Source organism: Ammodytes marinus (genome assembly GCF_949987685.1).
Source record: "Ammodytes marinus genome assembly, chromosome: 23".
NCBI lineage: Eukaryota > Metazoa > Chordata > Actinopteri > Uranoscopiformes > Ammodytidae > Ammodytes > Ammodytes marinus.
This window is the reverse complement of record NC_137227.1, coordinates 9,109,006-9,123,782: the sequence shown is the minus strand read 5'-3', so window position 1 is coordinate 9,123,782 and position 14,777 is coordinate 9,109,006. Positions and strand designations below refer to the sequence as shown.

Genomic DNA, 14,777 nt, shown 5'->3' with positions numbered 1-14,777 from the left:
AGAGAGAGAGAGAGAGAGAGAGAGAGAGAGAGAGAGAGAGAGAGAGAGAGAGAGAGAGAGAGAGAGAGAGAGAGAGAGCAGCTATTTTGAAAGTGACCCCTCATTCGGGCAGCGACCGTGCAGCTGTCAGGAACCATGACTGAAGATGACGGATTCTGTTGTCGTGGAGGGATACGCCAGACTCCGAGATGGAAAAAAGGTGTTTAGATATTAGACTTAATTTGGCTGGCATGCAGTATACGACTACTTGTTCTAGCACCTCAGTGCACTTTGCGTCTGTGCTTTTAAAAAAAAAAAGTTTGTGTCTCCTTTTTTTTTGTCTCCTTCCACAGTGGAAAACTAGGTGGCTCGTCCTTCGCAAACCTTCGCCTGTAGCAGGTAAACAAAACACAAAAAACACCACCGCTCAGTTTGACACATTTAACTTTGTTTTCAATGTGAAGCTTTTACGCATTGGGTAAACACGTGAATGCGCATGTATTCTGCGCAACAAGTTGGACATATCAGGTGCTGTCATGCGTGTGTTTGCTTCCTTACTAACTTGACTTCATAGGGCACCGTAGTTTGTGTTTGTACAATCACAATTTTATGGGGCCTCATCCGTGGGTTTTAATAAGGAGCAAATATCCCAGAGCTTGTGAAATATAAGTCGCTAAAGATCGTGCGTAAATGCATGGTGAATTCAAACATTTGCAGATGAATGTTTAGACATTTTTTGGAGGGAGAAAAAGCCGACATCATTTCGATTTAATATCTAACATTTAAATGTCTAAGTTGCGTCCTACTTATTTATTTTTTTCCTACATAGTCCTATAAGCTTTTGTTGTATTTTGATTTTTTTTCTCCAAGGATTTGCAACATCAGGTTTTGAAAATATCCTCAACATGATTTCAAAAGCTAAAAAACCCTTCTTGAACCTTGCCCGACCTTATCCTCAAAGTTAATGTGCTAAAGAGTCTTAGCTGTGCTGTATTTTTAGACGTCCTGTGTATGTGCTCTTAGTGAATACTTGTTATTTAAAATGTACCAATAGCTTTTGAGAGGGCTGCAGCTTGCATTGGAGTTGAGTTTGAGGGGTTGTCTTCAAATGTGTGACTTTTTCAACTACCTCTGGCCTTTTTTTGTGTATTTGATGAATAAGAAAGTGTTATCCAAAGTGATGAAGTGGTTGTATTGCTTTTCACATAAATATTTCTTTGGGTAAGTTAACATGCAATGCAGGTTGAGTTCTGCTTCTCTTCAGATCTTTGGTGTCTGTGTTGTCACAGCTGCCCAGCGCTCATGCCTCAGTTATGCAGGTTAAGCGGTGTGTGTGTAACAGTGAAGGAGAACGATACACACACACACACACACACACAAGGTCTTGTTTTGTCAGTCGACACCAATTGTTTCAAGGTGTCAAAACAGCAGAGGACACAAAGGCTACTGTGTGACAGAATACATCTTACTATACACCAACTATAAAAGGCTTTTGAATTAGCCTTAGCTTTGTGCAAGTGTGCCTGAAGTAAGCCTCATCCATCCCTTTTTGTGACTTTCTCACTTCAAGAGCACCTCACATTCAACTGGTGTCCACCAATCAGTAAACTTTGAGCACTTGGTGATATCTCCACTTGAAAATGTATTAGCCCTGTGTTCCAATACCCATTCCTTCTGCTTAGTATGGCAGAAAAAAGATTTAGGATGTCCCAATTCCAGTGGTCAGATTTAGTATGCTTAAAAATACCCGGATGCCTGCTACTACATCCGTTGGAGATAGAATAGTGTTGAAACCAGCATGCTATTTGGGGCGATTCTGACCCACAAACCAGTGTCACATCGACGGAGCCCTCCGTATGAAAACAACCAGCGATGCGACGGATATATAAGCAAGAGGCAAGATCAAGGCACAATGTTATGATGAAATAAATAAGCATAAGTATGTCTCAATTGTGTGTCTATACTGCTTGCTAACTAGATACTTTATATGGTCAGCTGTACTATGTAGAATAGAGAAAAGAAAGCATGTGATTTGGACATCAGGGAAGGTATCTGAAAGTGTCAGTAATTATGGATTCCAACTGAGTTTCCAGTTATTTCTTTGGAAAGTGTTACGTCTAAAACAACCCAACTCTTTCTTGAACATTTGGTTCCGTCCGCAGACTGCCTGGTGCTGCTGGTTTTCAAAGACAAGTCGGACAAGGCGCAGGGCAACAGGGAGCGGGCCAGCGTCACCTTGGAGGAGATCTGTGGTCTGGAGGCTGGACAGTGGTATGAGGGAGCAGCCTTCACCCTGGCCCTCCTCTGCCTCAACCAGGCCACTCTGCTGGGCTTTGACAGCAAGGAGGCCCTGCAAGCCTGGGACGCACGCCTCAGATACAGCCTCGGAGAAGGTAAGGAGAGCCAACTTTGTTTCAGTTTAACATGCTTTAGTTTGTTCTTCATTCGTAGCGTTTTCGCTTGGAACTTTTCAAGATATTTCAATTAGAATTACTCTCAAATTTAAGAAAAAAATCACATAGGACACCTCACTGTGTGCTGTAGTCAAAGCAGGAACGGTCGGATTAGTGCATCCGTCATGCTGGCAGGTTTCACTCTTCTGATGTTTTATACAGCCAAAGACAAAGAGTAGAACCCCTGCTATCTGACGAACCAACAGAAGAAAAAAAACAAGAAGTAAGTTTCCATCTTTCTGGAGAAAGAGCATTAAAGATCACGTGTCAACAAAAGCAAGTGCGTAAGACAACAACAAACTTCCCTGTCAAACAGCAGGGGTACTGCCTCTACAACCAGGCTTTCAAATGCAGTTTAAAATGTTTGCCGTTGCCTATGTCTGTAGCAAACATTTTCAAATTCAATTCAACACAGTCCATCAAAAAGGCCTACAGGGGTTGTAAGACGAGGTACCTCTATTCAAACATTTGATCTGAAAATGTAAACTATACTGATACATTCAACAGACAGTGTTGGAGCCATTATGTCACTCTTTTGTTTGTTTTATTTTGTGATATGTAGTTTTGTGTGTTACCACTGGGTGGAGCTTTGGGCTCAACTAAAGGCATATAACTAATCACCGGGCACGGCCAGGTGTGTGTGTTTTGGGGAAAAGCAAACCGTTTGTACCGTGGCAGCGTGTCGCCTTATGTTTGCTCTGGACCAAGTGATGAAATAAATGGGTCACAGCACTCAAACCAGAAATATGTATTAGACATTTATTATGAGCACCACATCACGCGTACGACAAGAGTTCTCCCACACCGCACCAACCAGGGCTAATGTAGAGCCGGTTGTTAGGCTTTACATTAAAGTACAAACGTGCTAAATGAACTCGCCAGGATCGCCATTAAACAGCTGATCGAGGAAGCCGTCGTTGGATTTCGCCAGCGCGGACACCATCGCGGGATTTCTTTTCAGTCAATTGGATCGTTTGGGATTATAAAACAGCTTCTACTGGCCGAGTAGCAAGGACTACGTACCGAGCCGTAACCACGGACTACCACCGCGACAGCGTCAATCCACCGGACCGGAGGGGTATGTGTAGCAATACCAACATGGCCATTTAGATATTGTGTGCACACATTTGACTGAAAATCCAATGCATTGGTTCGAACTGGTATTCAACAAATCTGTGGTTGGTCTTTCTGTGTTTAAAGGTGTATTCAAAGTGTTTTTGATGGTGATTGATTGACTATGGATGCTGAAACAAATGTGCAAAATGAGGGTAACGATGGTGATGAGTTCACCACTGCTGACACGCAGCCCAGTGGGGGCGTGGCCAGCGGTGACATTCCATCTGTCATTAAACGTGCAGTCAAACTAACACAAAAGGCATTTCTGGATAAACTGGAAACACTGCAAAAAACCAGAAAGTCAAAACTAAACAAAGCATCTAATCTCAAAACAACAATTCAGGGGTTAATGTGTGACAGAGATTACGAAAAAGAGGTCAAGTGTTATTATGTAAAATACACAACTCTGTGCAATGAGGCAAAGGAAGCACATACATCTCTGTTAAAACTGTTACCCCCTGCAGAAAAGGAAAAACATGAAATATGGTTCAAAGCAAAGTTGCTGGGTGTAAATGAATTTATGGAAACAATGGACAGGTGGTTGGCAAAAGCAGACATTCCCAAATCTGAGGCTAATGAGGATTATGGGAATGAGGTGAATCCCGATGACAGCATATCCAACGTTCAAACAAACGTTTCTAAAAAACAACCAAGCCGGCAAAGTCATGCAAGCTCGAAAAGCAATGTATCCTCTACTACATCAGCACGCATTCGGGCCGAGGCAGATAGAGCTGCACTTGAAACTCGTGCCGCAGCATTAAATGACAAACACGCTTTGGAAGAGCAAATGTTCCTCGCATCCAAGGCTCTGGAGGAGAAAGCAGAGGAGCTAAGGAGGAGAAAGGAAAGGCTGGAAATTAACACAGAGATGGCTGCTTCTGCTGCTAAATTAGCAGTACTGTCGACTTACAGCCACCAAGCTCGCTCAAGCACACGATCCAATGCAATGGAATCTTATTTTGCAAAAGGAACAAGGTTAAAGGAGACCACTCTGAATCCAAAAGCTCAAGAATACTTCCCTACCCTTGTGGACTCGCAACAACCACCACCTATGCCACAACCATTCCTGCATCCACAGCAACAACCATTACAGCAACACAATGCATATTGGTATGCAACACAGGACAGCCAGGATATTCATAATGAAACGGCAAACAATGGAAAACCATTAAGCAAACCTCTTTTGGACCCTAATGTGCAACAACCAACCAATCCACATGGACTTCAGTCTGACCTATTTCAAAGAACTCATGAAACGTCAGCGCTCTGTACTTTACTGCAAAAGCAAAATGAAATATCAACATTGCTTATAAAACAACAATTGTTACCACCAAGAGAGATCCCATTTTTTGACGGGGATCCTCTGCAGTATACATCATTTATCAGAGCCTTTGAAAACTGTGTGGAGAGAAATGCCAGCAACAGAGGGGATTGTTTGTATTTTTTGGACAAGTACACCAGAGGTCATCCAAAAGAGCTAGTTCGTAGCTGTCAGTATATGGCTCCAGACAGAGGCTATACTATGGCAAGGCATCTGCTAGAAGAACACTTTGGCAACGAACACAAGATCACTGCAGCATACATGGAGAAAGTCCTCAGCTGGCCAGTTGTAAAACCTGAGGACGTCAAATCTCTTCAATCATATGCACTATTTTTGCGGGAATGTGGCAATGCAATGGAGGATTTGCAGTACATGAGAGAACTTGATATGCCAGCAAATATGAGAGCAGTGATTCTAAAGCTTCCATACAGGCTAAAGGAAAGGTGGAGAGTCTCTGCATGTGGCATTTTGGAAAACCTCAAGCGCAGGGCACAATTCATGGATATTGTCACATTCATCGAATATCAAGTGAAAATAGTGTCGGACCCAATCTTTGGGGACATTCAGAATACAGAACTCACTACAGGAAACAGAGAGGTGACTCGAACATCACAGTCAAAACCAAGATTTAAAGGAAACAGTTTCGCAACCACTGTTGCTACTTTTGAAACCCTTTCTTCTGAACAGTCCAGAAAGCCCAACCAGGTTCAACGGCAAATAAGCACATCTGCAATGAACACTAGCGTTTGCATGTTTTGCTCTCAAGGTCACGCACTGGAGCAGTGTCCGCGATTGGAGGAGAAGACACACAGGGACAAAATAAACTTTTTAATGGAAAAAAGAGTTTGCTTTGGCTGCCTCTGCGCTGGGCATATTAGCAGGGATTGCGAGAAGCGCTTGACTTGCAAGGTGTGCAGCCAAACCCATCCCAGCGTCCTTCACATCAGTCAAAGGGTGAGAGCAAGCAACGTAGACGATATGCAGCCCAAGGAAACATCGGTGAGCAACGCAGTGGTCTCTTTGCAAACATGTGGGCATGCAGGGGCCGGAAAAACTGATGGGATTCTATCCATCCTACCGGTTCAGGTTAAGTCCAGCAAAGGAGACGCAGTCATCCAAACCTATGCCTTCCTTGATCCAGGCAGTACAGCCACATTTTGTTCAGAAAACCTGATGAGGAAGCTGAACATGGATGGTAGAAAAGCTCAAATAAGTCTACAAACCATGGGCTCAAGAACATCAGTTTCCAGTTACAGGTTGACAGGTTTGGAGGTTTCCTCCCTCACTGGAAAACGGTTCTATGACCTACCAGAAGTCTATACTCAGAAGAGGATGCCTGTAAGCACAGGTAACATCATCAAAGAAGAAGAACTGGCTAACTGGCCATACTTGGATGGTGTTGGTGTTCCTCGCATCCAAGCGGAAGTAGAGTTGTTGATAGGCACCAATGCCTCCAAAATGCTGGAACCCTGGGAAGTAGTAAACAGCCATGGAAATGGACCCCACGCTATAAGGACCCTATTGGGATGGGTTATCAATGGCCCCCTTCAAGGATGCACTGAGGAGCAGTGCGATAGTGGCCACCCTGCTGCCTCCGTTAACAGGATCTCCATAGAAGGGCTGGAGGTGTTACTGAATAATCAATACAACCATGATTTTAATGAACAAACAGCAGGAGACAAGGAGGAGATGTCGAGAGACGATGTCATGTTCATGGAAATCATGAAAGATTCAGTAAAGCTTCAAGATGGACATTATAGCATGAAACTTCCCTTTAAGAACAAAGGGGTTTCTCTGCCAAACAATCACTGTGTGGCCAAGCAGCGCATTCTTGGATTGAAGAGGAGGTTTGAGAAAAACGAAAAATACCACCAGGAATACTCCACTTGTCTCAGTGAGGTCATCAAGCAGGGGTATGCTGAACGTGTGCCTGAAGATCAATTGGAACGGTCTGATGGAAAGATGTGGTACATTCCACACCACGGAGTATATCATCCCAAGAAAGGAAATCTCCATGTTGTGTTTGACTGTGGAGCCGAGTTCAGAGGAAATTCTCTCAACAGTCAACTTCTACAGGGTCCTTATCTTACCAGTTCTTTGTTAGGAGTTCTAACGCATTTCAGACAAGAACCTGTGGCAGTGATGGCTGACGTTCAGTCCATGTTCCATCAAGTCCAGGTAGCCAAAGATAATCGAGATTTCCTGCGTTTCTTGTGGTGGCCTGAAGGTGATTTAAATCAGGAACTTGTGGAATATAGGATGACTGTGCATCTTTTTGGGGCAGTGTCATCTCCCAGCTGTGCTTGTTATGCTCTACGAAAGACTGCAGAGGATAACCAGAACAGTTTCCCTGCTGGAGTACTTGGCACAATCAATCGGAACTTTTACATGGACGACTGTCTAAAAAGCTTGCCGTCTGAGGAAGAGGCTGTGGAAATGGTTCGAGACTTGACAGCTGTTTGTCAAAAAGGAGGCTTCCATTTGACAAAATGGATTAGCAACAGTCGTGGTGTATTGCTTTCCATTCCAGAGAAGCAGAGAGCAAAGATTCTACACGAGTTGAATTTGGACAGAGACCAGTTGCCAGTGGAGAGAGCCCTTGGTCTTCATTGGTGTGTCGAAACCGACACTTTCAAGTTCAAGATGGCACTCAAGGAACAACCCTATACAAGACGTGGGATCCTATCGGTGGTCAGCTCAGTCTATGATCCTCTAGGATTTCTTGCACCACTCACACTTCCAGCTAAACTAATCCTACAGGATCTGTGTAGGAGGAGCAATGGGTGGGATGATCAAATTCCCTCAGCTCTCAAACAGCAGTGGATTAAATGGGTACAAGACCTGGAAAGAGTGACTGCATTCAAGGTAGAGCGATGCCTGAAGCCATCAGATTTTGGACAACTCACCCAGGGCCAACTGCACCATTTTTCAGATGCCAGTGAAAGCGGATATGGTACTGTGACATATCTCCGGATGCAGAACAGCAACAACCGTGTCCATGTCTCTTTCATGCTAGGCAAAGCCAGAGTGGCACCACTAAAGCATGTGACTATTCCTCGTTTGGAACTCACTGCTGCTGTTCTGGCTGTTCGGGTGGATACAATGCTTAGAATGGAACTACAGCTTCCACTTAACAAATCATGTTTCTGGACGGATAGTACTTCAGTTTTGAAGTATATCAGAAACGAGGACAGAAGATTTCAAACCTTTGTGGCGAACAGGATCTCTACCATCCACAGAACAACCGATGTCTCTCAGTGGAGGTACATCAATACGACCCAGAACCCTGCCGACGAAGCCTCAAGGGGGTTAATGATAGATCATTTTTTGGCAAACCGAAGATGGATCGAAGGGCCCGAATTCCTTTGGAAATCCCAAGATACCTGGCCAGTAAGCATCTTGGATTCCAGTATTGCGGTTGATGACCCGGAGGTCAAAGTGGAGCTCACAGCTAATGTAGTGGTTGTCGAGGATGGACCAAATGCTACTAAACAACTATTAACCTACTTTTCTGACTGGAGAAGGTTGAAGAGGTCAGTTGCGTGGATGATGAAAATCAGGAGGGCTCTACAGGAGATGAGCCGTAAAAGAAAAGAACTGATGCAAGAGGATGCTGAAATCAATGGCAACACAATGGAACAGGAGATGCAACAGCCCCACGCAGTTCCTGGTTGCTTGGAAGAGTTCTACTGACATATCCAGACAGGAAAGGACTGGTGCGTTCTGCACAAGTACAAACCAAGACCAGCGTAATGGACAGACCAGTGACAAAGCTTTGTCTTCTGCAAGAGGCTGCAACATAAATTGCAAATAACCTTGGTAACCTCTTAAAGAGGTGTTTTTGATTTATTAGTTTATTTCATATGGTTTATTGGCTCCAATTATGTAAATATATGTTGAAATTGTTTATGCCATCCTGCCATAGACAATTAGGGGCCGGTGTGTTGGAGCCATTATGTCACTCTTTTGTTTGTTTTATTTTGTGATATGTAGTTTTGTGTGTTACCACTGGGTGGAGCTTTGGGCTCAACTAAAGGCATATAACTAATCACCGGGCACGGCCAGGTGTGTGTGTTTTGGGGAAAAGCAAACCGTTTGTACCGTGGCAGCGTGTCGCCTTATGTTTGCTCTGGACCAAGTGATGAAATAAATGGGTCACAGCACTCAAACCAGAAATATGTATTAGACATTTATTATGAGCACCACATCACGCGTACGACAAGAGTTCTCCCACACCGCACCAACCAGGGCTAATGTAGAGCCGGTTGTTAGGCTTTACAGACAGTCCACTAATAAAATGACTAATATGAGCTATCACATGGTTCTGCTTTGTCTTCCCTAATTAAAACAAATCAGTTTGCATCATGGTGAGTATTCACTGATCACATCATGCAAACGTGGAATGCTCAGGGATTCTTGTTTTTGAACTTGTCATGTTACAACTTCTCATTGAAGATGTTGGCCGGACGACGAGAATCAATTTTTTGTTAGTACATCCGCAACTCTCTGAGCTTAGTTTCACAGCCAAGATTCAAGATTTGGCCAGTGACATGTGTATGCAGCCGACTATGTGCATCTATTATACAAGTTACAGAAGAGGTAAACAAATTGAGCTATTTATAGTGCTGGAGTGTTCGGCCGGCCGGGGGGCTGGGGTCCAGCTGAATTTTAAAGCAACCACTAATGACAGTGTTATGGGGCCCTGACTGTGTGGAAGAGGACATGGTGCGAAAGACAAATTGCACCGCAGTTGTTCCAACCTGGGGGCTCGCGCGCGCGTGTGTGTGTGTGTGTGTGTGTGTGTGTGTGTGTGTGTGTGTGTGTGTTTTTACAGGGCTAGATAGAAGGGTGTGTATTGTCCTTGTGTGTGTTCGTTTGTTTGTATGTGTGTACTTGTATTTGTGGCTTTATGTTTATTGCCACAGAGTGCAGTGTGTTCAAGCTATACGTTCAGCGTGTGTGGCTGTGTGTGTGTGTGTGTGAGTGCGTGTGTGTGCCATAGGGTGTGTGCGTGTGCGTGAGACCATATGAATCTTTCTAAACATGAGCGATTGCGTTACGTCGGGGGAACTCCACCGAGTGCTCACCCTTTTGTGTTCTTATATTTCCCCAGTTTATTCTCTTTGGATTTCTTGTTTAGCAACAGTATTGCACAGATGTTTATGACTGGCCTTTTGATTGATTACTTTGGGCTTTAGATCAGACATGTCATTCTCAGAGTGATTTCATTTTCTGTTAGCATCTGTTTCTGCTTTTTCTCTTTTAATGTAAGTGACCTGAAGTAATCATTGTGTAAGCACAGCGTGTTTTTCTATCCCCAACTCTCTTCCCCTCGGTGTCAATGGATTCTAGGCACAATCCAGTTTGTTTACCAGTGCAGCTGCCTGCATCTTGATTTCCTTGGAGTAGGCTACAACTCTTCAGAACAACAGTGTAGTCTCTCAAATGGCACGTTGACATTTAAAAAAAATATACACTGACTTGGATAAGAAGATGGGTACAGACTATTTCTTTGTCCTAGTTAAGCTAGGCTAACCGGTTGCTAGTTCTAGCTTTGTATTAACTATACTTTGATCAAGAGTGCAAATAATTGTGATGTAAAACTAGTAGCGGCTGGTATTACATGTACGGTGCCCAACATCTCTACCATCGTTTCCTTGAGCAAGACACTTCACCCCAAAACTGTTCCAGGGGCGCTGTATTATGGCTGACCCTGCGCTCTGAAGTGTGGTAGCTTGTGAGGGGAAATTAAAAAAAGACAAATTTCAATGTGCATTGTGTAAATTGACTAGTAAAGAAAACTTAACTTAACTCAAATGTGGAATCATTCCTTTAAACTGGAAAAGGGTCAAACACGTTTGCAGTCTTGGTCCTATCTGACATTGCAGTCCAATAGAAAGTAGCTTACTGATGTATATGCGTAAAATGTACAGTATGCATGTGGTTATGAGTTAGTACTAAAAGTGCATTTAAGGATAACTGTTATATCTTAAAACATTTCTCAACATTTTCAAGCAACATTAACCAAGAAATAGGGATTTTTTAGCTGTCACTGGCCTTTGGTGACTTGTTTTTACCAGTTTTTCTCTGTTTTGCTCAGTTCACAGATTCAGTGTTGGAGTGTTACCAGGGACCAAGCTGGAGAGCGGGCCGGCCACCCTTCATCTGTGTAACAACCTGCTGGCTCTGGCCCGGGACGTCCCGCCGGTGATAGTAGGACACTGGAACCTTCCAGACCTGCGCAGATATGGGCCTGTTCCCAACGGCTTTGTGTTCGAGGGAGGGACCAGATGTGGTTACTGTGAGTTCACTGCTCTCTATGGTGTCATTGTTGCTGCTTCAATGCTACATATGGGTGTGATTCCTTCGGTCTTTTATGTTTCATATGTCTCCAGTACCTGATATATTGTGTTTGTCCGACGGTTCTCCAAGGCATCAGGACAAGTGGTTATGAGGAACTAAAATGACTATAAGAATGAGTTCCGGGATGAGTGACACAGTTGGATATTTAGTACATTTTGTTAAGTGATTCAGTACCACAGATAACAGTGAGGGGTTGACAATATTGGAAGTTAAGTGTTACCTCACAGCCTAGGCTCTGTAAACCGCATGTTGCTAGCCAAGGTAAGAGCAGAGAGAGGGAAAAATATACCATGCCAGACCCAGGGGAAATTGAAAGGATAACATTTGGTATTGAGAAAAAATAAACACAGTCTCGGTACAACTAAATTCTCCGTCTTCTCATGACAAAAACGTCTCGCGAGTCGCCAATAACATTGGTTGGCTTCATTAGAAGCTAACAGCTCATTAAATGGCTCTCTGAGCCATAGGGTTGCTTATGTCTTTCTCAAACCAAGCGTATAATCACCGGCTGTGATCAAAATGATTCACTTACTGCATTTCTTCCAACAGTTTGTGAAATAAAGGCTTTTCCCTTGGTCCAATAAGGTCATGTTCGCCTCTGGAGACTGTTAGTATAAAGTCACGGAAGTGGACACCAATCTCCACATACTAATTCCTGGTTTCACTTGGTTCCAATTAATTAGTTTTTTTAAATATGTCTACAACCATGTTCCAGATTTTTATTTTTATTTTCCCCACAATTATTTGTTTCCACAGCTGTTTGAGATGGGTTCAAGACAAGTACATCTTTGACTGCACATGTTAACCCACGCTAGACATAGTGATCAGGGGCCGTATTCACAAAACATTTTATCTTAGCGCTAAGAGTACTCCTAAGGAGCACTAAAAGTTCTTAGTAAGGAGTAATTTCTTAAAACCTATTCACAAAGCTGATAAGACCAACTTTTACTAAGGAATGGGAGGGACTCCTTAGCTAAGACTAGAGGGCGGTGTTGACCCTGTTGCTATGGATGATGCCATGTTCATACCTTCTTTGCCCACAGTGATTGGCTGAGAGGGAATGAGAGCTAAGAGTGAATTTATGATGGAAACACTGTGGGAGATATCCATATCGTGTCGCTGTATTAAAGTAAAGAGTTTTTATATAGGCTACAATTAATGACAAGTGACACTGATTTAACATGAAACCAAGATACTGCAGGGTTTCCCACACATTCGTTCACAATTAACCAACAATAGCGCCACATAGGCCTATTCATTTTAAATATTACAATGATTTGAATCGGAAAAAATATCCTCATTGAACAGCTGCACGCCATGCACTCTCACTGTATTTCTCTCAACGGCGACTATGCAGAAATAGTCAGACAGCGACAAACCAGGAAATTCACCATTTAGAAACAACAGCCGGCGAAATCGTAAAATGCATGCGGAAGGAAAAAGGCGAGACGCGCAACTATACAGTAGCGGACCTGTGGAACGGAGGAGATGCTGCGAAGCGCCACATATAGGCCTACTCTAGTAGGAAATTAAACCCAACGTGACACCAACAGTAACTTTCAGTGCATCATAAACCCAAAGCAACTGCAGGAAAAAGAACTTAATAAATATTTTTTTATATAAATATGATATATATAAATGTGTCTATACTTTCTAAATATAGCTTTACTAAGATCAATAAACCCTTACAGCTATTAAAGGTACCTTTTACAAAGCTCACTATCATTAAATATCTCCAAAACACCATCAAATGGTTGTCTGTGATTTACTCTTAGTGACTTAGGAGTCCTCTCGAGGACTCTTAGCTTTTCATAGATTTAGGAGCTAGTTTTAGCGCTAAAAGGCTTTGTGAATTACACTTATCTTAAAAAGTTAGGAGTCCTAAAATTAGGAGTGAAACGCCCCTTATTTTTGAGAGTTACTCCTAAATCAGCACGTTAGGACCTACTCTTAGCCTTAAAATGTTTTGTGAATACGGCCCCTGAAGCATTTCAACAACTTGAGCCAATTCATTCAGACTTTTTTTTTTGCTTGCCAACTACAGTATATTCCGTGCTAAATCCCACCACACCTGTTGGTAAAGTGTTGCACCTGATTCAGGTCACTTGGAATTTTACACATTTTTATCCCTGCGAGGAGGCCTAGTCTGCTGGTTATTGTGTCAGGTAATATACATAAGATCGAAGCCATCTTTTCATATTTTTCTTATGTCATGTTGTAGTTTTATCAAATCACTTTTAACTTCAGAAGTTCCTTTAGGTAAGCTGTACCCTGGCAGCTAACCACTGTTTTAGACAATAGATTGCTTCCAACGCCAGGCCCTTAAGGAAATTATTTGTCTTGAGTTTGGTACAGAAGAAACTTGACAGGGCCGTGACTAAAGCCCTATCCAACACCTTTTTTGGAGGAACATTGTAAGCCCCAACTGAGCCTGACCCCATTGCCCAGTGCTCACTAATGCACATGTGGCCGAATGGGAACAAATCCTTGGCTTTCAAAACCTTTGCGGAAATGAGATTCACGTCTGTGGTGTTGGAGTACAATGTGGTGTGGTGCAATGTCTTTTTGGCGCTACATACTTTTGAACATGTGTCATGCCAGTGCAGTTGAATCCGATTATTGGTAATAAAAGTGAAATACCGGGGCTGTTATTGGTCATTTGACTCAACCAGATGACAAATGGCAGAACCCCACTACGGGAATGCGTTCAGTGTGCCTAAAAGTCAGCATTATTTGTCCCACAATGCTGCAGAGAGGTTGTTTTTGAGTAAACAAGATTATCCCTAAGCTCTGTTATAGCCCTCCTAGCTGTGTGTGCGATAAGGTAGACCTAGGGTTGGGCTTTATGACGTTTTATACCGTGCAACTAATTAAATATATATATATATTGGTAGATAGTTGGCCTTTTTTATTTTTAAGCTAGAGTTTAATGGTTATCAGCACACTAGTTTATTTTGACAGCTTTTGGAAATGAATGCAGGAAACTTCTTTTGCTCTTTTGATATACTATAATAAAACTTTCTGCGATTCTGTGATTTCTATATTGCACTGACCGACTGAAGCCAGACTGGTCTGGAATTTTGCACCAGTTTCTCGTTTGCATGGAAACAAACAATTAGCCAAATGTAAGATGAAAATAATCAAATGTGTTGGAAGTAGCCTAGAGTATGGTTATTGTAAGCCATAAAGTGAAAAATACTATATCGTCATATATACTGTTTCCTTGAAATGACTTTATACCACGATAGAAAGTTTGACCATATACCGCCCAACCCAGTCGACCTAAGAGCCCTGTTTGAAGAGTTAAATAGAGAGGAGTCTGTGTCAACACCTGAGAGAGACCAGACAGACATGAGGGGAACGCCGGGGGACATCAGAGCGTAGCGCACACACACACACACACCATGACCTCGCTCGTAACCTGATGCTGAAGAATGCGATTTGTGATTTTTATTTAGCTCCATTGAAATCTTCAGCGGTGGATCTCCCATTGACTTGACTTACACTTTCACATAGAGTAAAGAAGAAAATGTGCGAGAGAGCCT

General features: G+C 42.9%; 1 protein-coding gene across 1 annotated transcript in view; it reads left to right on the top strand.

Annotated features, from left to right (window-relative positions):
• The first annotated feature begins 120 nt into the window (after positions 1-120).
• The window catches only part of LOC307269471 (protein Dok-7-like), a 41,948-nt gene continuing 27,291 nt past the window's right edge, over positions 121-14,777 (top strand). The window contains exons 1-4 of the mRNA XM_080052440.1: positions 121-199; positions 333-378; positions 2,142-2,372; positions 10,970-11,170. Of these exons, the coding sequence (XP_079908566.1) occupies positions 146-199; positions 333-378; positions 2,142-2,372; positions 10,970-11,170 (532 nt within the window). The 5' untranslated portion in view covers positions 121-145. The remainder of the gene's footprint in view (positions 200-332; positions 379-2,141; positions 2,373-10,969; positions 11,171-14,777) is intronic.